Below are 24,347 nucleotides of genomic sequence, written 5' to 3'. Positions count from 1 at the left end.
TATGGAGGGAATATGGAGGGAGGGAGGGGGAGAGAGAGAATATGGAGGGAATATGGAGGGAGGGAGGGGGAGAGAGAGAATATGGAGGGAATATGGAGGGAAGGAGGGGGAGAGAGAGAATATGGAGGGAATGTGATCTAAGAGAAATACGCAGTGTTGATCCAAGAAGATGTTGCATGTAGCCCGTGGTGCTGTGAGTGACCTGGCCAGGACTTCTGAGTAAAGAATGGGTTGTTCTTCTGGTTCTCCAAAAAGCTTCCTTTTTTTTTTTTTTTTTTTTTGACAAAAGCTTTCCTCTTCCAACAGCCCACCTTTCATCTCCTCTCCTTCCACAGAACAAGACGGAGATTGCCTCAGAAGAACAAAGCTCCTGGTGTCCCTCTGGGGTCCCAAGCAGGTGTCAATTAAAATGACAAGTGGCAAATGTCTCTCCTTCATACAAGGAAGGGGCCCCGGATTTATTGTAAATATTTACAGTCATCTTATATCCTGTCACACACACATAAATATAGATACACATGGGTGTGTATGTATCTGAGGAAGGACAGAATCTCCCTGGAAATTACATGTAATCATTTGAAAGAGAGATGGCCTGAAAGAAAGGGATGTGTGTGGAGAGCCCTGACTCCATGTACCTCGGTGTGCATCACTTACAAAAGGGGGGGAAAACGGAGATTTTCAAAGGCCACCTTACCAGACAGCCAGACAGACTTCATGTGGCTTCTCACAGATGGATGTAATGCTGCAGTTGCTCATGCAGGATTTCTGGTTGTCACAGGTGGAAGATCTCACATCGCAAAATTTACACAATTGCGGAAATTTGATGACACCATTGTTGTCAGTGACCATCATGTTATTATTAACTAGGGAGAGGAAAGAAAGACACATTAAATGAGTATCTCACTGCTAGGCAGCCTGCCAATGAATTCCTGATGATGTTATGCAATTTCAAATGAACCAAAATAATGCCTTCACATCAGATTAGAATTTCCTTCACGTAGGCAATTTGTAATGAAAACCACTGCAGGGGGGTATGGTTGGGGTGGGGGGGAGGAGGTTTGAGTAACTTCATGCTTTTGTCCTTGATTACCGTAAGGCACTCTAACTCCAAACAATCGTTCAATCAAGAAACATAGATCTGATTGGTCCACTGCATAGTCTGGGTGCTAGGAGCACAGAGAATGCTACCTTAAGGAAATTATCCTTTAGTTGAGCAGATAGACAAGGAAACAGATGACGGCAGGGTAACCCAAAATAGAGAGAAGCACAGAGGATACGGGATCCTAACAAGAGTCACCACCCAGATGGGCAGAGACAGGTCACAATGGAGCAGAGCTGTGCGGTGCACGAAAGGGTATTGGCCAACTCAGAGGAGACACTGTAGGTGAGGCAGGACACTGCCCTCGTTCTCCTGACCTGCACAGGAAGAGCTCTAAGGGCCTTCTTTGCAAGAGACTGGTTCTAGGGGCGCCTAGGTGGCTCAGTCAGTTAAGCGTCTGCCTTCGGTTCAAGTCATGATCCCGGGGTCCTGGGATCAAGTCCCGCATCGGGCTCTCTGCTCAGCAGAGAGTCTGCTTCTCCCTCCCCTCTGTGTTCTCTCTCTCAAATAAATAAATAAAATCTTAAAAAAAAAAAAAAAGAAAGAAAGAGACTGGTTCTAATTGCTTTGAGGGAAATCTGGTGATTAACCAACACTGACTGTCTCTGAGACAGAATCCCAAACATTGGCGAGGCTCAGAGCACTGGAGTCCTGCAGGTGTGGAAAAGCTGAGTTCCACCTTGAGAGTCTGCTCTCCGCTGCCTCTCTGACTTCATCCCCCACCACCAACCCATATTTACTCCTTACTCATTACCTTTTAGGACACATGGGCCTCCCTGGAAGAAGCCAAGTTCCTTCCTCCTCAGAGCCTTTCACTTGCAATTCCCTTTGTCCCCTTTCTGGTCGCCAATTAATGTCACCTCTTCATCCTAAAGCAGCCCACAAGTAACTGGCATAGGATTCTGTTTTATCTCCTGCACAACTATCTCACTCACTTACTTGTTTATAATCTATCCACCAGAATGCAAGCTCCTTGAGCTTTTGTCTGCCTTGTTTCCATACTGGGTCTCCAGTGTCAAGAAGAGGACCTGCTCCGCAGAAGGTATCCAAAAGTATTTGTTGAATGAATGAGTGAATAGTGAATACACAAAGACTGAATATAAGTTCACGTTTGGCTCTTTATACCAAGTGGGAAACGATATAGAACTTCTTCACTCAGATGGGGAGGGTGGCAATTATAAATCCAATATTCATTCACAGTCATCTATAGCATATTATAAGGCAGACCATTCTTAGCAAAACACATGCTACATGTTGAGAGACCATTAAAAAAAGTGTAACAGTGCCTGCCCCATCTTCTTCCTCCAAGAGATCCATTTCTATTGGAAAAAGTGGAAATTAAAGGGTTGAGTTTAGGGATGCCTGGGTGGCTCAGCCGTTAAGCGTCTGCCTTCGGCTCACGTCATGATCCCAGGGTCCTAGGATGGAGCCCCATATCGGGCTCCCTGCTCAGCGGGGAGCCTACTTCTCCCTCTGCCTGCCGTTCCCCCTCCTCGTGCTCAGTCTCTCTCTCTCTCTCTCACAAATAAATAAAATCTTAAAAAATAAATAAATAAAGGGTTGAGTTTAGAGAGTCAAGTGAAGTAAGACAAGGTTATGAGGCATTTGGTCAACAAACATGAACTTAGAGACACTTTCAGGCTAGACTAAGAAAGATTACATGCCTAGACCACCTATAGCACTGGACCAGCCACTGGCTATTAGGCAGCTGGGAGGTGTGCTTCTCCCAGGGCTCTCCCTTGGAAAGGCCTAAGGAGAGCCTCCTCATCTCCTCCCTGTGTCAAGTATGCTCCTGCCTACAGCCAGACAAACAGCTTCAACGCCCTCCCATGGTCTCTCCCTGTCCCGTGAATTTTTGATTTCTGTCATCCACACTTTGCCACAAAACCCTCCTTGTCGCTTAGGCATAGCACCTGTTTCCTGGGTCTCTAAAAATACAAACATATATAAATTTCAGATTTGCTTTCTTGTGGTAACATTAAATATAGAAGAAAAAAAAAAAAAACCATTCATCCCTCTCAGGCCTCAAGTTCATTTCAGGAAGTGTATTTTTAGGCAACAAACTATTTTGAAATTTGTCTCCCAGACCAAGAGCTTTATGCTAAGCTAAAAATACAAGCCAAAATGCTTTCTGAACTTTGTGTTCAATTTGGGACTAACACGACAATGAATACATATATTTTTTCTACAATAGGTTAGAGTTGGATCTATTTGTGAAGGAACTAATTTAACCCTTTAGATTTCCCTATAAGACAGGGTAAAACAACAAAAATCTGGGTCATGTTTTGTTTATGTGAATTTTTTTTATATAGAGTATGTTTCACACAAACAAACATGTATTTGCAGATTAGGAAGCTTTGTTGTTTTTAAATATAAAATCAAGCCTCCATGAAATGGAATTCAACCTTCTCACATTTTAGGATTTTAGCCTGTATTAGTAGTTACCAACTTTGAGGGCATGTTAGAATCAATCACCTAGGGACGTTTAAAAAAATAATGAGGCCTGGGTCCCACTTCCGTATACGCTGATTTAATTATTCTGGAAGGTGGCTTGAGCATGGAGGTTTTTCGAAGCTGCCCAGATATTCTAATGTGCATCCAAGGCAGAGAACCCTGACCCGGAATGAGTTGAAAACAACCTGACTAGCAGAAAACAAAAAAGCACCCCACCCCCACCACACACACACACACACACACACACACACACACACACACACACCTCCTGTGACAATGAAGGACCAGCCCTTCAATAAATCTGGAAGGAGATTCCTTGTAAAAACCAGGGCCCGAACGCTATGTGATGCACCCTTTTACACCTCAGATGGAAAGGAGTCCTTTGCTGGGCTGGCCAGTGCTTTTCTGACACAAGCTAAGAAGAGTGAGAAAAGCTAGAGGAGTCAGGAGTGAAAGGAGAGACGTGCCAACAGTGAGTCCGCTGTTGGAAGCCACAGGGGCGGCCACAGACGTGTTGACAAGTATAAGTGGTTTAGATCTAATGCCTACAAAACACAATCAACAGTGAAGACACAAAAGAGGGCCATCGAAAAAGAAAAAAACACAAAAAACAATAGAGAAGGGCCACCAAGCTGCCCAGCTCTGGGGTGTCACTCAGACCACAGTCTGCGAACGAGGCCCCTGCAAACGTGCAGGTGTATGAGGCCTGCTGCCTACAGCAAGGCCCAGAAAGAGCAGACCTTTGCAATGACCTCTGGGAAAAAGGCCTCCACACCTGGAGGCTCAGGCCCATGGGGGAGGGGACGGCTTACAATGGGAATGCACACACACCTAAGCACCTACTGTGTGCCAGTTAAAGTGAGTATGTTACCACATATCACGTCATAAGTACCCAGTAAGGAGGCCTCTTTTTTCTCTTTATTATCGTAAAAGCAACCATTGCGAAGGTGAACAGACTTTTTAGCTTGATCAGCTTCTTCTTCCTTTTTTTTTGCAAAATTTGAAAGCCTTTACCTAGGGCATATTCACTATAATCCCCCTCCCTCCCTTCCCTAGCCAGCCACTCCCTAACTAATTGGCCTCAGGAGGCCCCCCACCTTGACAACTCCAGCCAGTCAATAACGGTCAGCCTCCTCTTTAAGCCAGCATTCTCCCTTGTGAATATGTCTGTTGGTGGGATAGGGTGAAGTGTAAAGGGCAAAGCTGCCCTCAAGCTTTGTTGGAGGTCACCTAATTTGGATAAAAACGCTATGGAGTCATGATGGGGAGAAGGGGCCGAGAGACATACGTACAAAGTTGTGCTCATCATTGCAGAAGGCTGACTTACAGACTCCCTGAAGACCTGTAAACCCCTACTGAAGAATCCAAGGACTAGCCCAGTGTCCTCCAGGGTCATGGAAAACACCCTAAGTAGTTCACCGCTAATCAGAATGGGGTGCAGGGCTCCTGGGGGCAGGAAGGGTGGTGATGGCTATTCACTGTAGGCTCGGATTACATCTGTGCATTCCAGTCATCGGGAAAAGAAGTTACCATTGTGACCACGGGTATCAAACACTTTATGTTTAATAATGTTCATGAAGCCTAAGTCATGAAGAATAAATGGATATATGTGAACAGCCAGGGACAAAGTTATTACCCTAAACGGCACAACAAAAGCCATCTAATTAACCCCAGAATAAACCCTAACCAACTTCAAAATCACTTCCAATTCAGGTGAAATTATTCTCCTGCGTCTTTAATTAACATGTTTTCATATTAAGGTAGTGTATTTTAGTGTCTCTAGGACCTCTGTGCGCAGCTGACAATCCTCCGGGAATTTTCTACCCATAACAGGCAAATTAGCTATTCAGAATGTCCCCCAGAAAGAGGTTTCAATAAGAGTGTCTCTCACCTAGAAAGTCATTCACTAAAGGAAGTAAGCATGGGCAGCTTCTTTCAGCATATGATGGGATCACATGGCACATCATATTTCACTTCTCTTCAAACAAACCCATGAGTAATATCAAGCCCTTCAGTCTAGGTCACGCTGCCTTCCTCATTTTAGGGCACATTTTCCCCAAACTCATTGCCTGAAGACACAAGTTCCAGGGTTTGAGAACATGAATTAAGTCAATCCTTAGCTGTGTCTATTTCTGGAAAAGTACTGTTGGCTTTGAAGTTCAGTGATGAGCAGCCTAATAAGGCTTGGGTTTACTCCAGATAAATGTAGGGAATTTTGGATATAAATTCTTAGTCCGTATCTTTGGAACAGTGTCAACTATTAACTGAACTGGTAGGTAAAAATCTCAAGACTCTACAAATAATCTTAAACACTTTGCCAGGAAGGCATTCACATACCTTTGAATTCATGCATCTATCTACTCTTGTTTAGGGGTGTGTTTTGGGGGGGCACCTAAGAATTCATTTATTCTACAAACACCTGTGGCTGTCCTGCTTAGTGCTATATGTTTCAGAGCAGGACCAGGAAAACCAATACAACTACGTGCAGCAACTCAAAGAATAATCCATGGCAACTGGCAAACAGGACTCAGTATGCTTCTCAGCCGTGCTTCTCAGATGTTAAGAGGGACACAAAGCTTTTGGGAATACGTTTAACCCACAGGTGTGGGGTTGTGTATTGGCTCATGCAATAGGGGGGCTGGCAAGTCTGAAATTTATAGGGCAGGCCAGCAGGCTGCAAACTCAGGCAGGAATGAATGCGGCAGTGTTGAGACTGAAATTTCTTCTCCGGAAAACCTTTTCTGCTCCCAAGGCCTTCCAACTGATTGGAAGAGACCCAGTCACATTACCAGGGGTAAACTCCTTTACCTAAAGTCAACTGATTGCAGTTGTTAATCACATTTGCAAAGGACCTTCACAGCAACGCCCAGGTTAATGTTTGATGGAAGAACGGGGACCCGAAACCTGGCCAAGTCCTCATTAAAGTGAGCATTACAGGTAGGAGCTGAGACCGGTCCCAGGTTATGCCCATGAGGCTGGTTCACATGTTGAGCAGGAAAGTGAGGGTGAACCCAGTTTTTGACTGGTCATTATTTTCCCTTTCTCCACTCATGCTGGATCCAGCAAAATTAAATACTATTCCTCACCTTTTTTACAAGCATGTCTCATCTTACAGTTCTTTCCATCTGCTTTTCTCTTGAGTCTGGCCTCTTAAACGATCACAGGCCCAGAGGCTCTGATCACCATATGGACCCAGAATTGAAAGACTTGTTCTCTGAAAGAAGGTTTTTAATTGCAGTTGGCATTTCAGAGTCAGACACTGAGGCAACCATCTGGCAGGCAGCCGCCATGGTCTGTGATGCTGGCAACAAACACCCACGGCCCCCGAGACCAGGTGGGACAAGTGTATGGGCCCGTCACACACGTCCTCCCCTCCAGAACAAAGCTGCAAGTCAAGCAGCCTCAGAGGAGTCCATCCCTTCATGATCCCCCAGGAAAGAAAGACACTTCCAAGTGAATAAAATACTTCGGCCAATTACTATAAACAAACAAAAAACACCTCGTGATGAAGTCAAAGATATTTCAGGAATATTTTTCTTCTCCACGGCATACCTGGAGAGTCTAACACAATGCAATACCTTCTTTTTTAGTTTTAAAAGTGCTTGAATCCTCATTCTCTAAGGAATTACAAACATCTTGAGAGCAGGGGAGGTGGGCTTTCCTTCAGGTGATGGTTCCACATGGTCTCTGCGGCACCAGGATCAGTATGAAACCATCACATAGTTAACTTGGGGACCAGGGTATGGGGAGGAGAGAAATAGAGACAAGTGGCCTGAATACATCAATTCTTTCTTTTTTTTTCAGAATATTTTCATGCAAATGTTCTGTAATAATAATACTGTTTTTTTAAAAAAGAATTTATTTATTTATTTGACAGAGAGAGACACAGTGAGAGAGGGAACACAAGCAGGGGGAGTGGGAGAGTGAGAAGCAGGCTTCCCGCTGAGCAGGGAGCCCGATGCGGGGCTCGATCCCGGGACCCTGGGATCAGGACCTGAGCCGAAGGCAGACGTTTAACGACTGAATCACCCAGGCGCCCCTCTGTAATAATAATACTTTTTAAAAAACCTCCCAAGGATGACCTAATCAATACTCTAAAATCTCTTTGAAATGGCAGAAAAATCATTCCAGTCATTCCACACCGAAATTGCCTACCACATGGTCAACAGTTAAGGACTTGTCAAGTGTCTGTGATATTCTCCACACAGTAAGAGATTTAGAACACACCTCAGCTTGGTCCCCGCCCTCTTGTGGCTTACATTCTAGTTGGAGAAGCAGAATTATCAAACGTTACCTACTTGCCTTTAAATGCAAGCATGAGGTCAGGAAAGGAAAGAGAGCTGCTATAGGCATATCCAGTTTCAAGGAGGAGTCTGTCCTTGAAGAATGGCTGGTTTTGAGAGGCAGGGGAAAGACAAAAAGGTACTCTGAGCTGAGAACATTGCTCAGATCAGGAGAGGCTGAGCAGAATGAGGGATGCAGACAACGTGGAGACGAGATCTCTGAAGACAGAGAATCATTCAACAAATATGCATCCTGCATTTTGCATATGGGAAGGCTGAGGGGCACATGCATGCTCTGGTGTGTATGCTGTTCGTACGCCTGGCTTGACCCAAATGAGATTTACAAAAGGCAAGGAGAGTTGAGAAGGCAGAGAAAAAGTCCCGGCAGAAGCGACAAGGGCCAAGAATGGAATCTCAGACTTTGTCCGCCTACTCTCATAATAGAAATATTCTACTCAAGAAATGAACTGAATAAACTCAAGGCCTGGTTTAAAAACTTAAATGTCAGGGGCTGGCAAATAAACTAATGAATCTGGACAGTTGTCAACTATCCTAATAAAACTTCACTGAAGCATAGGTAACAATGAATCAGAGAGGAGGGGTGTGTGTGTGCGTGTGTGTGTGTGTGCGCGTGTGTGTTTCCTCCCTCTTTGACTTGTTCAACTGAGGAATTTAGCTTTGAAGGTTTGTTTTCTTGTGTTCTTGTTTTTGATTTTTTAGCCTTTCTGGCTAAAATGAGTTGAATTGTTCACTATGGATTGCTTTAAGGAAACTGCATAAACAAACATAGAAATTTGTATTCACCAAACAAGTAAATTAAGGGATTAAAGCATGTTTCAAAGGGATTCATCCAATAGGGTACTTTAAATTGAAAACTTGACTGTGTCTTTAAAAGAGGATTTTTAAGATTTGATGTACAAGGAAATTTTTAAAAGCCATATATAGAATAAAACAAGCTGTAGCTGAATGGAAAAGTAATTGGCATTTTCTAGGGACAAACATAAAATAACTGAGCTGGGGTTTCGATTGCAAACTTCTCAATTGAACACTCCCCAGCCCCTAGAGCTCCAAATAGCTCCCAATGTGCACACTCTGTTTTCTTGCTTAGCCCTGAATTTCTTGGATCGTTGAGGATGAAGTGCAGCTTGAGTTCTCCCAACACTTGCCGAATTTGCTTTCTTTCTTTCTTTCTTTTTTTTTTTTTTTGGATATATGTCCCAGAATCAGGTCACATATCAGGTGACAAAACCCAAACATTTAAAATGACTCTTGCAGATGGAAATATCTATCTTATTGCCAAAGGCAGTATTTCAGAATACCAGCATTTTTGCCATATTCAAAGAGCTGAAAAACTTTCAACTCTCGCAATCATCCTCTTTCATCTTTAATAGATCTAGTAGAAAAACAGCCCTCAGAGAGCTGGGCAGGGGTGAGTAGTTGGCAACAAATACCACGGTCCACACTTGGCAATTTTAGTTTATCATTGAGAAAGCTGATTTTCACAGCGTGTTTATCTGGCAAATCCTAACTGTCGAGACTTTGAGATGAGCCGACACCAGGCGTATGCAGGGGCTGGGGCTGAGGAAAAGAGGAAACTGGTTGAAAAAATTAAGCCACATCAATGCAAATGAGATACTATACCAAGTGAAGGGGTACAATTTGGCCCTATTTCACATACTGTCAAAATATTAACTGTTCTTTTGCTGGGAAATGCTTGAAAGTTGGTACTTTATGTAAAGTAATAGTAACTGAGAAAACAATTCTCCCTGAGTTGATACGACTTGAATGGTATATACTGTGGCAACAAGCAAAGGGACCCAGAGATTACTGCAAGTAAATATGATTAACTAACTCCTTGGTGACAGTCAAAACAGCACTGGTAAATAGCCTGATAGAGGCAAGATAATGAGCACACGATTTATGGAGTGCTATCGCATTCCAATTCAGCTCAAATAATTTGTTACCAGAAAAATCAGCCGACGTAAACCAACATGCACTACGTATCTGCTCTGTGAGCGGCCTCATATTAAACCGTGAGGGCAAGAGTGGACAGTATAAGACATAATCCTTTTTCCTCAAGATGCTTACGTTCTTGCAGGGAACCAAAAAAAAAAAAATGTACAAAAATGATTTTTAGGGCGCCTGGGTGGCTCAGTCGTTAAGCGTCTGCCTTCGGCTCAGGTCATGGTCCCAGGGTCTTGGGATAGAGCCCCACATCGGGCTCCCTGCTCGGCCAGGAGCCTGCTTCTCCCTCTCCCACTCCCCCTGCTTGTGTTCCCTCTCGCACTATCTCTCTCTGTCAAATAAATAAATAAAATTTTTTTTAAAAAAAAGGCAGGGCGCCTGGGTGGCTCAGTCGGTTAAGCGACTGCCTTCGGCTCAGGTCATGATCCCAGGGTCCTGGGATCGAGCCCCGCATCGGGCTCCCTGCTCAGCAGGAAGCCTGCTTCTCCCTCTTCCACTCCCCCTGCTTGTGTTCCTGCTCTCGCTATATCTCTCTGTCAAATAAATAAATAACATCTTAAAAAAAATGATTTTTATCTAAAGAACCTTGGAAATGGAAAGGCTCTTCATAAAGATGTGCTTCTTAATGAAGTTGTTCATTTAAGATTTAAACAATACTTTATCTTGAAGTGCTCAGGCACTTCAAGGGCTGAGGCACTAATGCCAAATTCCAAAACTAATAGAAAATCTGGGAAGGGATTTTTTTTTTTTAAAGGTAAAAACTATTAGAGAATCAGAAAAATAGGCACTCGAGATGAGCCATTTGCTTCAACGAAGCAAGGAATTTGGCCTGCATATCAGTTTCCTGTGAGATTGGGCTTTTCATTTAGAAATTTCTCTAGAGGCTTTCTCCCCTTCTCCTCAAAATGTGCATGCCTGGTGCCTGAGAGGTTTTTCAATTACAATTGTATTAAGTATGTGAAAATACTGGTCAAAGCAGATGATTCCCCTATTCCCACTCTGGAAAAGGGTGGGAAATACCATAGCACTCAGGTGAAATACTTCTTTAAGGGGTGAGGTCCCAGATGCTTGGTTTCTGACCACAAAGTAACCTGGGAGTAGACCAGGCTGGGAGACAGGACTGCATGAGCCACGTACAGCCCCCTGATGTGCTCTGTTTGGCCTAAACTCTTTCTTTTGAAAATGTGACCCAAGTTTTAAAATGAGGATATTTCATATGAAAAGCCATATTTCCAACTCCAATTAAGAAACTAAAAAGATGTGGCAGCAATGAGACTACATGGTCCCCTGATGACAGTCCTCAGTCAGCTGGTAAGGGGCGGTGGGCCCTTGAGGTGGCACGAGGACTCCTATGTTTCCACTCCCTGGTACTCCCTCGTGTCTCCTACCTAGCCCCGTCTGGCCCCTGTGGCCATCTGAATTTTCACCATAAATGATTTATTAACATGTCCACTCAATTCTTTCTTCCAGTATTGGAGGTTTACTTATTTTTTTAAAGATGTTATTTTGTATTTATTTCAGAGAGAGAGGTGGGGGCGAGAACACAAAGGAAGAGGGAGAAGCAGACTCCCCACTGAGCAGGGAGCCCGATGTGGGACTCGATCCCAGGACCCTGAGATCATGACCTGAGCCGAAACAAAGAGTCAGACGCTTGGTATTGGAGGTTTAACTGGAATGCAAAAATTCATGTATAACTCTCTAATATGGATGTTTTCCAATATGTATTTGATTCACTAATGTGGACACTCACTCATTTCAGTTCAAGGAGAAGGAAAATTTTCTACTTTAGAAATCAGATTTGCGGGCGCCTGGGTGGCTCAGTTGGTTGGGCGACTGCCTTCGGCTCGGGTCATGATCCCAGAGTTCCGGGATTGAGTCCCACATGGGGCTCCCTGCTCGGCGGGGAGTCTGCTTCTCCCTCTAACCCTACCCCCTCTTGCGCTCTCTCTCTCACTCTAATAAATAAATTAAAAAAAAAAGAAATTGGATTTGCATGAGATAGTAATAATAATAATAATAGTTATTTCTACACCATTTATTGAATGCAGACCAAATGCCTAGTCCAATACCAAGTGTTGTGATGATTATTTCATTTGCTCATCATAAGCACCACGTGGTTTTGTCATCACCATTTTATGGATGGGGATATTAAGGGTCAAAGAGGTGAAATAACTATCCAAGGTCAATGAGAGACAGCTAATGAGAAAGAAAGCCACGGGTCACAAGCAAACCCTCAGTGCTCCTGATACTGGTGGTGTGATAGCCATCCCCATTGTAAAGGTTCCCGAGCAGAACTTTATGCTCCCTCCAGCAGAAAGCAAAGACACTGAGTATGGCCAGAAGAAGTTGGGGAGGGGGCAGGTAGGGGCAAGGGAGCAGTACATTTCTTAGAAAAAGCTTTGGTTCTTTGTAATTACTTCACTTATTTTGGGAGACATATATAATGCAGGCAGCTTGGTGAAGTCCAACGGTTTTAGAGTCAAAGACTTCAGAGTTCCGGTTCTGCCATTAATCAGAGCAGTAGGACCCAAGGCAAGCCACCTGACTTCTTAGAACCCCCATTTCTTGATCTATGAAATGGTACTTTCTAGGGTCAGGATGAAGAGAAAGCATGCTGGAACTACATGTGAAAATCATCTGGACGATAAAAAGTGCCACACAAGCACTCTGGTTAGAAAAGTAACACGGCATGCAACACTGTCTCACAAAAGAAAATTACACGAAAAGCATGACAAGATAATTAAGAGTTTGGTAAATCTATTCCTACTCATCAACAGAATGCAGCAGTTTGATGACTTCTACAAAAGATTTCAGAAAATTTGAGTGAATAGACAAACTGAAATATAGTAACTTTTTGTTACCGCCATGGTCCAAAGCTTTCAAAGAGATATAACGGAATCAACCACTGTTATAATCAAGCTCCCAAGAGTGCTCAGGATCTTTAAACACCCTTCTAGAGCCAAATCATCTAGTTTTAAAATATTGTTCATAACCAGCTTAGGTCTGGCAAGTAGGTAGTAACTTGAGGATCGAGTTCGATTTTCGAATCCTCTGCTGACAATTGCACAGCGTTCACCAGGGACAGCTGATCCGCCTTGGCTTTGAGGCTCTTTGTGTGTTATTTGGCAAAATGCTAATAAAAGTAGTGAGTGTGACATGCAGAGATGGGAAGGCACCGAGGCGCCTGAAGATTACGGAATTCTAAAATGTTGAAATGAAGTTATGTTTGGCCTTCTTTCTCATGGAAATAAAACCAGTACAATTTGATTCACAGTTGATGAGAAAATCGGAGAAGAATATAAGCAACAATTGGACTAGATTTTTAAGTATCTAGTTAAGAAGTGTTCTGTGCCATTCAGATATATGGAAATCAATATTCCTTAATCTCTTCTTCGTGAAGCCATTTACTCATGTAAAAATTAATTATGTGATACTGCTATACAATTCCCACTGGAGGAGAATTCACGCTGGGAGTAGAAGCAGCCTGCAGCAGAGAAGGCTCTGGACAAACTGTGAGCTGGCTTTGAGTTCTCTGGGAAGCTACTCAATCACTCTCTGTGCGCATCCTTTGACCAGTCAAATAGGTGGCTGAATATGACGATCTTCAAGTCCCTTTCATTTTGGAAAATACTCACAATTCAACCCCCAAAAGTCAAGAGAGCTGAATCATTCAAACATGCCCCAGCTTTGACCTGGCAGCTCTGGTTAAATACAATGAGATGCTATGTTTCAGCTTATAAGAAAAATGGCTTCAGGACTATCAAGCAGTGTGATTTAAGTTTTGTTTTCTCTGCTCGTTGAGAAACCCACTCTTTGCAACTTTGGGAGGTCCACATCCCCTGTTAACACTTGGGCTTAAACCTGATCAGGGCAGCTGATCCATGTTGTAAGAAAAAACATTCGTGCATCCCGAGGTTGGAAGGAAGGAAAATTATGTCAGATGACAAAGGATCACTTTCCATTCAGCCCTTATAGGCATTTCCTCTAATTTTATGGGGGATGTGGAGGAAATTCTGGTTTAGAGCACAGACATTCACTCTAGCAGTTTAAAAAAACAACCTCCAGCATTAGAAACATCTCTGTTTATTCTGAATCCATTTTTGGGCTTAGCTTGAATGATAAGTAATAATAACATGTATGATTGTATAAAAACATCCTATTACTTGATCTATACCTTGATTACGTCTGACAAATGGCTATGGAAGATTAGCGTTATTGCTTCCATTTTACAGAAGAGGGAAGTGTTTAAAGTAACATGCTGAGGTGGGCCGACAGCAGGCTGTAAGCTTCATGAGGTCAGGGACCATCATCTGTCTTGTTCCAAGGTGAATAGCCTCGGCCCAGGGTCTGTCACAAAACAGGGGCTCAATAAATGTTAAATTAAAAGCCCAAAATTCCAAATCAAGCTCCTTCTACTCTGCCATCTATTTAAGGCTGATTTTCCCAAAAGTAAAAATTAAGGCAAAGAAATACAATTTTAAAGACATGAAAGTAAAAACCACCCCTGGTATAGTTTTAGCATTATATTAAAACTGCGATCCACTTCTAAAAGAATTTGGGGAGACTAGCAAGCAGCCAAACTACCCTGGCCTAGTTGGCATAAGAAAACTAAAAGGCACATTCAGATTCATTTTGGTTTCTAAGATAACACCAAATACTTTGAAACCTCCGCTTCGTGTTTTTCAAGCAGAGGAAGTGAAATAAAAAAGAAACACGTTTTAAGCATTGTGAAGCCTTCAAGAAGGGACAACAAAGGGTAGGAAATTTGAAATGAAATCTGAGAATCTGCCCTTAACCTGGGCAACTTTGCTTGTTTTCTCACAGTGCAGTTGGATGAGAAAGTGTAAAGCAGCTTTATGCCTTTCCTGGGCATTACTCATCGCTGTCATGACCTTAATGTTATTTGCAGTAAACAGCAGAAAGGGGTCTCATAAGGTAAAGGAGCCGCGATTTGTGTGATGCTCTCCGCCACTGAGTAAAAAGTCAACCGCCCTCCACGCCCGCCATAACAATCCCCCTGAAGTTGGTGAGAAGAGAAAATTTACATGAGGATGTTGCTTTCATTGTCAACAGGCTGTGGAGGAGTCAAGAAAGACTCCAGTAGTCATTTCAATACAGAAAATGAGAGCCACGCCCACAGCTCTTGAGCTGCCTTGTTCTTGCCACTGAGTACTGGAATACAGGGGGCTCCTTCTATCAGTGTGAAGAGCCATATTTCCATACGAAAATAACATTCATTACTAGGGCTAAGCGTGGAATAAGTAACTCAAACTTCGAAATGTTTTGAACTGTCATTGGGAGGTCAAATGACAATACCTTCTAGTTCTTCAGAAGACTTCTTGTACAAACTCTCATGGGCAGCAAACTTCTGCCCCTTGGATTTGCCCCCCAATCAAATAATCTGATTCATTCAACCTCCCTAGTGTTGGAAACTGCCTAGTGCTAGAATGAGAGCTAAGACGTGTTAAAATGCTGCATGGCCCTAGAGGTGACCGAGAAAGCACATTTGGAGTACACTGCACAGTCTCTCATCCATCTTTTTTTTTTTTTTTTAAGATTTTATTTATTTTTTGACAGAGAGACAGCGAGAGAGAGAACACAAGCAGGGGGAGTGGGAGAGGGAGAAGCAGGCTTCCCGCTGAGCAAGAAGCCCGATGTGGGGCTCGATCCCAGGACCCTGGGATCATGACCTGAGCCGAAGGCAGACGCTTAATGACTGAGCCACCCAGGTGCCCCTCTCATCCATCTTAATCTAACCTTTCTACCAACACCAATGGGATTGCGGACTGGCTCCATATCTTGAGGAGTCCAATGTAAAAATGTGTATCTACAAATGTAAAAAAAAAAATGTAAAGATGAGAGACCATGGGGATGCTGAGAGGGTGTGAAGAGGTAACAAGCACACTCTAGTTTTAGGACATCTGGACTTGCTATTCCTCCAACTAGAACATTCTTACCCCAGATAGATGCCTTCTTCAGAGGGAAATATGACAACCCTTTCTAGTCTCTGCCCCTCACCCTGCACATATTAGTAGAATCCTATTTGCTAGCTTGAGTATAATGGATTTTGTTTAGCTCACTGCTGTACCCTAAAATCTTCAACATTGCCTGACACGTGGTAGTTGGTACACAATGAACACTTGTTTCCAGTTTTCCATTTCCCTCTGTCCTGCGACGTCAAGTTTCATATCCCTTCCTTAGGTTCCTAGAGAAAATTTCTACCTTTCTGACAAATTCCTCTTATTTGAAAAAAAAAAATGCATATTTGCAGTTGTTGGACAAGGAATAAAGATATGCTCACAGAGGAAATAAGACAATAGAAAAAAAAAAAAAAAAAATATTGAACCCAAGTGTGGAAAGAAAAAAAAGTATGTGCATATAAAAAAAAAAAAATAAAAAGCTCAAGTTTCCATTAATCAAAATTAGAAGTATAAAGAAGTCAGTTCAGAAGTGAAGAGAGTTTCTTTCCTGGGAAGAACTGGTTCATGAAAGTAGAAGACCATGGGGAGGGGCACTTAGGTGGCTCAGTCAGTTAAGTATCTGCCTTCGGTTCAGGTCATGATCCCAGGTTTCTGGAATTGAGTCCTGCATCACGGGCTCTCTGCTCAGTGGGGAATCTGCTTCTTCCCCTCCCTCTGCCCCCTCCTTGTTCATACTCTCACTCTCTCTCAAATAAATAAAATCTTAAAAAAAAGAAGAAGAAGAAGACCACAAGGCACTCAAGAGAAGATGCTTCTGTCAAGGCACACTGTCATTGTTCTGAAGCCAAGGGTCTGGTGCTGCACTGTGTAATATGTGTAATATGTAATATGTGTAATATGGTAGCCAGGAATACACAAGGATTTCTACATTTAAATTTAAATAACTAAATTCATAAACATAAATAACTAAAGTAAAATAAAATCACATATTCCGTTTCAAGTAGCACTACCATTTTCAAGTGCTTAGCAGCTATGTGTCACCAGAAGAGATTTAGAACATTTTCATCACAGTAGAATGTTCTATTGGACAACACTGATCTGAGGAAATCCTGAAAGACCTGGGCTCCTCAGCTTCCAGGGAGCTCTGACATCAGAAGCTACAAGGGACACAGAAGGAGAAATAGGGCAGAGCAGAAAAGAAGTACCACGGGGAAGAGACTTGCCTGCTGGCTTGGATGGCCTTTGTAATTAATGTTTCATCCTGACTTCTTAAGGGATGCGTTAATGTAGGAAATGATTGGCTATCTGTTCTATTTATTGCTGAGGTAGGGACAGAAGACAAGTAGGGACTAGGACTAGAGTTCCCCAGTAAACCCATAAACCATGAGTGGCAGCAACAGAAGGTTCCAGAAGTGAGAAAAATGGACCAACAAGCAACAAGCTGAAACTTGTGGGGGCTCAAGTCAGCTGGCACAACCTCTCAAAACGCAAATCCCTGCGCCTAAGATAAAAGACTGTTTAAAAAAATAAAAAAAGTGAGGCTCATCTGACTCTTAGGTTATCAAGTAATTCTTATTAAGCCCCATTTCAATGGCTGAAACATAATGCAGAGCCGAGGCACACAGATTAAGTTTCCAGTCAAAGCCTACATAAGCCTAAAGCAAGGAAATTAACATTTCAGAAAAAAATACTGGCTTCTTTTCCAAGGTTTTCTGGAGAGTTTAAGTCACGGCATGTCAAGTAAGGGTGAGTTTCTAGAAGAACACAGTAGAGAGATGACCGATGGGGGATAGAATTTATTCACAGGGGAAAATCCCAAAGCCCTCAGGGAAAGCCACTTCACTAGACTCTTCTGAGGGAAGCCAAATCTAATTAAAAGCATTCCTCCAGGGCAAGTTTTCTCCTTGGAGACTTCTACCTGCCTGTGTAACTTCTCTTTTTATCCAGTATTTCCAGGAGAAGTTTAAATGGTTTATAATCCCTACTGCTCCACGGGCATCGACTTTAATCATATTTTTTTTTTCTTGCAAAACAATACTATTTTTACAGCCCTTTTAAGATTAAAACTAAAAACACAGATCATAAAAGAGGGCTGGCTGGATCTTCCCAGAACAAAGTATTATAATTAAAGTGTACTACTAAAGAGTATTTTCATAAACATTAGAATATCATGTGTCCAGACAGAAACAGCCTATAATTCCCAAGTACATGGATGGAAAGATATAAATAATGTAATCGGTCCCACTATGACTATAGATGCTAAGAAATTACCTGATTGTGTTCCTTCAGAGGACTTGAAGAGGAGGATTTTAAGGATTTCTGGGCTATTGGCATCGTTCTCCACTCTAGTAAATTCTTTGCAATGGTTTATATATGTTGTCCAATCAGCCCAACCTCCCTAGTCTCAAGCCCACTAAAACGGCATTAGATATAATAAAAGTATTCCATTGAGGCTCTACCCAACTGAAACTCTAAATTCTTCAGATTTCTAAAAGTATGAAGTATATGTTGGAGATACTTGGGGTGTGAACATGTCAGGAAAACGTCTAGGAGTGAGGCCCGGAAAAAGAAAGCACCCCTTTGGAATTAATGAATTTGTGCCCTTGTTTGGTTTTGTTCACACCTCACTCCAGAGGAGTCAGCAGATGACTTTGTATGGAGTGAGATCTGCACAGAACCTAAAGAGAATGTGGAAATATTAGACGTTCTGGGACACTTCCCCATATATCTTTTGAGGTATAATGAAGGAACTGTTGTTTTAAATATCATGAGGTGCTGCTGGTGGACCGCTAACCCTCACGTGGGATGAGAAGCAAGAAGGGCCCAGGTGCAGACCAGGTGCATAGGCAGGATGTGATGGATGCCCCTGCAGAGGGCAGGCATTGGGGGCAAAGAAGAAAGGCGTTCACAGTCTTCACATCACAAACTCCCGGCCTTGTGATGGCTCTATTACGCCATGTCCCTACTTATAATATGCCAGTGACTCAGAGAATTAAGCCCACACAACATGGCCTGGTATTTAAGGCCCCCATAGTCTGATTATCCTTCTGCCAAACAACCCCTTACCAGAAACTCTATGGTATGTTAACTCCTTCTGCCTTCCTCACCCCCAGTATTTCCACCTGCCCACAAGATCTCCCATCCCCAGGGTGGTCTGTCCAGGCCTCAGAAAGAGTTCAGTGCCTCTGCCAGCAGCTGTAGGGGGTCACTGGGACTGGAGAGGGACCCAGAGAATGGCTTCCCAAGGACACTGGGTGTCTGCCACCTTCCATAAGGAGAGGCCCAAGACGGAGAGTGTGCTGACTGCCCACATCGGCTGTGGCTTAAGAGAGCTGGACACCTCCTCTGTGTGGCTGGTGGGCGTGCATCCCAAGCAGGCTTCTCCCCACTGTGCCTCAGTTTCCCTGAAGCAAGTGCAGAAACACAACTGCTGATGAGTGGACAATGAATGGTACCATGGAGGGGTGCCCAGCCTTTCTGAGCCAGGTCAACTGTTGGCTCCTTTGGAAAGTTACCCACCTGCAACCCACCCTACAGTGCTCCAGATCCTCTGGCCTTGATTTTCAAGCTCCTGTACTGTGTGAGACAGGCTTTAGATGAGTATTTACCCCCACTGTGCTGGTGAGTTTCCAGAAGGAAAGGGATTTTGATTCTCCCATAACTCTGTAACAAAGTCTTACTCTTATTTGTTATACTGGACTTAGAGTCAGAGGATGGGACGTTTTGACCCTAATCAATGGTACTGTTTTGCTGTAGGACATTAAGTGAATACCCTGACTTCTCTGTTCAAATCCTCCATGCGCAGCAATCAGCGTTTCTCAACCTGGGTTCCACAACGGAATCGTCTGGGGATCTTTTCAAACAATATTGATGCCAGGGCCTTACACCAGGGTGAATGAATCAGAACTCTGGGGGTTTGGCTCAGGCACTGGATTATTTTAAAAGCTCCCCAGATGATTCTTATGTGCAGCCAGAGTAGGGAAAAAAAATAAATACAGTCCAGGAAAAGATTTATTCTGTATGGAGCAAAGAACTAAACAGGAACAAGGGGGCAGTCCTACAAACCATGTTCCCCAGCTTGGCCTGGCTGCTAGGAAAGTCTCAAACTGCATTATAACAGAACATTTTTATCAATGTGTACAGGTAGGGTCAAGCCCAACCCAAGTGATTCTTCTTTCTTTCTTTCAAGATTTTCTTTATTTATTTGAGAGAAAGAGAGAGAGCATAAGCATGGGGAAGGGCAGAGGGAGAGGGAGAAGAAGACTCCCACTGAGGAAGGAACCCGATGTGGGACTCCATCCCAGGACCCTGGGATCATGACCTGAGGGAAGGCAGACGCTTAACTGACTGAGCCACCCTGGTGCTCTCCAGGTGATTTTCTTATGTGACTCAAACTCTGATAACGTTTTGGGATGAGGCAGAGATCATCAACATAATTGGTGCCAATGCATTAGGTTGCTATTCTACAAATTCTCCCTGGAAGGTCATTTTTAGATTAATTTTTTAGTAAGAGTTTTACAAATTCCTATCTTTTTAAAGGATGGAAATCCTTTGCCAATCGCCAAGGGCACAATGAGTTTGAAGGAGGATCTGTCTGAAGACCTGAGGAGCAGGTTTCCTGAGAAAGATGAATTTTTAAAGGACTTTGATCCCACATGGCAAAAATGAATAATGACTTCAAAAAAGTCCGACGTAAGAAAGTGTATCTCCCTTTAGATAAACTACCAATGAAATTAATAAGATAAATAGTTCCTTAGATCAGATTTAACAGTTGTGGAGAAGCTTTTCCTTCAGAAAAACACGAAGCTAAATAGATATAACACAAAAAAATAACTTTTAAGTCAATATAGTCCTACAATTTAATTTCTCTTCCTAGTCTCAGATTTTTTTTTCTATCTTATTCCATTTAACAGACATATATTGAGCACCACCTATGTACCAGATCTGAAGAGGGACCATCTCTGAAATGTTCAAAATTTGAGTATTTTTCTAAGTATAATTACATATGCCTTAACAGGAAACAGTATGTACAAATTACCATTTTTTAAAGGATTATATAAAAGGTAGTCTTCTAGAAGATTTACTATGGCATCCTTTTTAAACAAGAAGTACATAAAAAGGTAACACTGCAACCTATTCTAATTTGAAGATCTCTCCACTTCTCACATAAACTCATGAACCCAGTCATTCCTTAAAGACGCTGATCTCTTCTAGGAAATTTTCACAGAGGCGGAAGGATCAGAATAATCCCTAGTTCCGAGTCCACTGGAAAAATCATCCTGATGAATAATGGTGGAAAAGAAGAGAAAGAAGTCCATACTATATAATGTGGGAGCTTATTTAACGTGTTTCCTTAACCAAAGTGGAGTAAACAACATCATGATTCAACTTCTCTTTTTATGTTGTGGGGGAAATGACATTTATAGAGCAAATTGCAGGCAAGCAGGAGTTATCAGTTAGCTTTGTGTAGCTGGCAAACAGAACGCAGTTTCTGCTAATCAAGGTGATTCTTTACCACAGCCTTTGAAAATGACAGTCAAGTGAGTAGGCTTTGCTACTCCTCAAGATCCAAGTTCTTTTATATAAAAGTAATTTAAATAAATACTAGATGTCTGTGTTTCTTGTGTTCTGCCAGTCAAAACAATCTTGTTCTTCTCTGTATCTGTATTCAAACATTCATCTTTGAAAAGTTCTGGGAAAGAAAGCCAAAGACAACACTTGACATCTAGGCCTATATGGTGAAGACACACCCTTCCTGTGTAAAGACATCCATCTCCCTGATCATGTGAAGGACCTTGAAGCTCTGGCAAAGAGTAAAACGACAGGACTGTGGCAACTGCCACAGTCTTTTATAAATGGCCACCTGTATCTATTGGCAGAAGTGACATAACCCTCAAGAAGGCCGACTGCGTAGTGTTTAAAAGAAAAACTGCCCCACAAGAAAAGGAGATAAAGAAAAATGACTCATTACATAGCTTGAACTCTAGTAAGACCGGGCGACAAAGCCCTCAGAGAAGTGTGTCTTGAAGGAGGGAATTCTCCCTTCCTAAATATGGTTTCCGATTTTTGAGGCAAAGAACAGGGCTTCTTGACATGAACCCTACCATCCCCTCTACTACAAGTTAGCTACAGAAATATAAAAACACGATGGGACCATAGTGTTTGTCTTACATTTACTTGGAAAATTAAGCAGCAAGGGAGCACAAAGACCAAAAAACGGTAAAATGACAGAAACACAAATTTGTGATGCTTTACAATGCCTCAGATGGTTTCATCTTTCTGGGCTTCCATTTCCGTAGTATCTGTAAAACAGGGTAATTATACCCATTCAGAGGGTTGTTTGCAGAATTAAATATGACACCCAGGTGAAAGAGTTTTACATAAAGCACTCTATTAACATAAGGGGTTATTAAAAAATTATCGTAGCCAGACATGGTCAACATGTTTTCTTCGAAGTTATCATACTAGACTTTTTTCCCACTGGTGCTCTTTCCCTTGTAAGCCTCAAAAAGAATAAAGTCATTCAAATCCCTGCTCTTTTCTGTTTTCCTGACACTAGTTTTTTTTTTTTTTAAGATTTTATTTATTTATCTGACAGAGAGAGACAGCGAGAGAGGGAACACAAGCAGGGGGAGTGGGAGAGGGAGAAGGAGGCTTCCCGCCGAGCAGGGAGCCCGATGCGGGGCTCGATCCCAGGACCCTGGGAGCATGACCTGAGCCGAAGGCAGATGCTTAACGACTGAGCCACCCGGGCACCCCACTGATGCTAGGTGTTTTTTTTTTTTATATATGCCTGGACAAGCTGGCAAATGACGATTTTTACGATGTTTGTTGTGCTTTTCGTATTCACTTAACAGCCACTTTAACAACAAAGGACATCTTATATGCTCCCAAGAGATACGTGCCAGAGAGGGCTGTGGGCAGAAATGTTCACGAAAATCAGGACCTTCCACTGCAGCCCTGGTCACTGCTGAGGAAGGGCACACAAGTGACTGCTTTCAACCAGCAGGATCATCAACTACCACCTCCAACCCGTTCATTTGCTCTTAACTTCAAGGCACTTCCATTCAGAGAGCACAAACGCCAGGTGGGCTCCGTGATCACTTCGTGTAACATGGGAAGAAGTGACACTGGATCAATCAGATTTTCCCAAGATTTTCAAGGGCTCCCTCTAAAGACTCTCTCTTATTATTATTATTATTATTATTATCATTATTAATTGAAGTACACTTGGCATACGATATTGTATTAGCTTCAGGTGTACAACATAGTGATTTGACAATTTATAAAATGCTCACCATGACTTGTTTTAACATAAATTTTATTAAAGTACGGATCGTAATAAAAACAGTACATTGTATCAGAGGTCAAGGTTAAGATTCCTTTCCCAGAGCTTAAAGATGAATGTCTGAATAAAAATAGAGAAGAACAAAACTGTCTGACTGGCAGAACATGAGTAACACAGACATCTGACATTTAGTCAATTGCTTTTAAGGAGTTATACCTTGAGGAGTAACAATGCCAATAAGCTTGGAGCAGAGGTAACTGTAGTTCCAACAGTTATTCAAGAAGCAAAAATGGAGCTATTAAGAAACTAGGTTCCTTCCTTGGCCCTGAAGATACCGTAAGTATTTCATTAATAAACTGGTAACAGGAGACACTCTTGAGTTTGACGAAATGCTTTGCACGGTGCTGCATAGTGATTATGTAATGGCCACAAACATCCTCACCAACAGCATCATCAAAATCTTGAAAGAGAAATACTTTCAGCAGTTTTGAAAGCTAACCAACAGTACATCAAATTAAAAGTATTCTATGTCAACCATTTCCCGTAAGTGCCACAGAATATTAAGACATAAAATTCTTATTTCATGTCCTTTTTCCCCTAGATAGAGCAGGTAGGGCACTGTTAGTCCATGCCTAAGTAATGTTATGAAGTCAAGGGTAGCTCCCCAATTTCCCTGGAGGAGGGGCTCCTCCTGGGTGACAATCCGGCTGGAAGAGAGGCGGGAGCCATGTCTGGAAGCTGTTGTTAAAACCAGGAGTCATCTTTGCAATAGGGGATGTCTTCCTTCAGGCAGGTAGAAGGGTGTCTTCAGATGCTCTCCACTGCACCAAAACCCCTTTGTTCAACTGCCCCTTCTCCAAGTATCCCAATGACAGGAGATACCCTACAATTGATAAAAAATGAAAGGCAGGAATGGCAAAAAATTGTTCCGAGTCAGATAATACGATTTACTTTATGACTTTTTCTGGCGCCTACAGTTGTAACACGTTGGGTCCCCTACAAAAGAGTCACACACAAGAGGATAAATGAATCAAAGGCAGTCTGTGACAGATGGAAAAGCAACAGGCCTTAACACCCACAGACTGCAGCTCCCCCAAATTCACAGAAGCTAAAGACTGAAGGCAGAGGGAACCTCCCCTGCAAAGAGCAACTTACATGCCTCAGATCATTCAAAATTTCCCACAAGCCCATGGTTCCCTCTGGGTGGCTTTATTATAAATGACAAACCCCAATGACGCACTTGGTGGTGAGAAGGTAAACAGTCTAGAAAAAAATATACACACATAAATTTATATATATATATATATATATATATATATATATATATATATATATAT

General features: G+C 42.5%; 1 protein-coding gene across 2 annotated transcripts in view; it reads right to left on the bottom strand.

Annotated features, from left to right (window-relative positions):
• The window catches only part of TGFBR2 (transforming growth factor beta receptor 2), a 94,712-nt gene that overhangs the window by 57,841 nt on the left and 12,524 nt on the right, over positions 1 to 24,347 (bottom strand). The window contains exons 2-5 of one of the 2 annotated variants that reach the window (XM_044920614.1): positions 21,985 to 22,024; positions 19,337 to 19,360; positions 14,975 to 14,988; positions 695 to 863 (exon numbers count right to left, since the gene is read on the bottom strand). In XM_044920614.1, the coding sequence (XP_044776549.1) occupies positions 695 to 863; positions 14,975 to 14,988; positions 19,337 to 19,360; positions 21,985 to 22,024 (247 nt within the window). The remainder of the gene's footprint in view (positions 1 to 694; positions 864 to 14,974; positions 14,989 to 19,336; positions 19,361 to 21,984; positions 22,025 to 24,347) is intronic. The other variant, XM_021678929.2, reaches the window with a different exon arrangement.

The sequence above is a fragment of the Neomonachus schauinslandi genome, chromosome 1 (assembly GCF_002201575.2).
Source record: "Neomonachus schauinslandi chromosome 1, ASM220157v2, whole genome shotgun sequence".
Taxonomy (NCBI): Eukaryota; Metazoa; Chordata; class Mammalia; order Carnivora; family Phocidae; genus Neomonachus; species Neomonachus schauinslandi.
The sequence above is the reverse complement of the archived record's forward strand: the minus strand, read 5'-3'. Positions and strand labels throughout refer to the sequence as shown.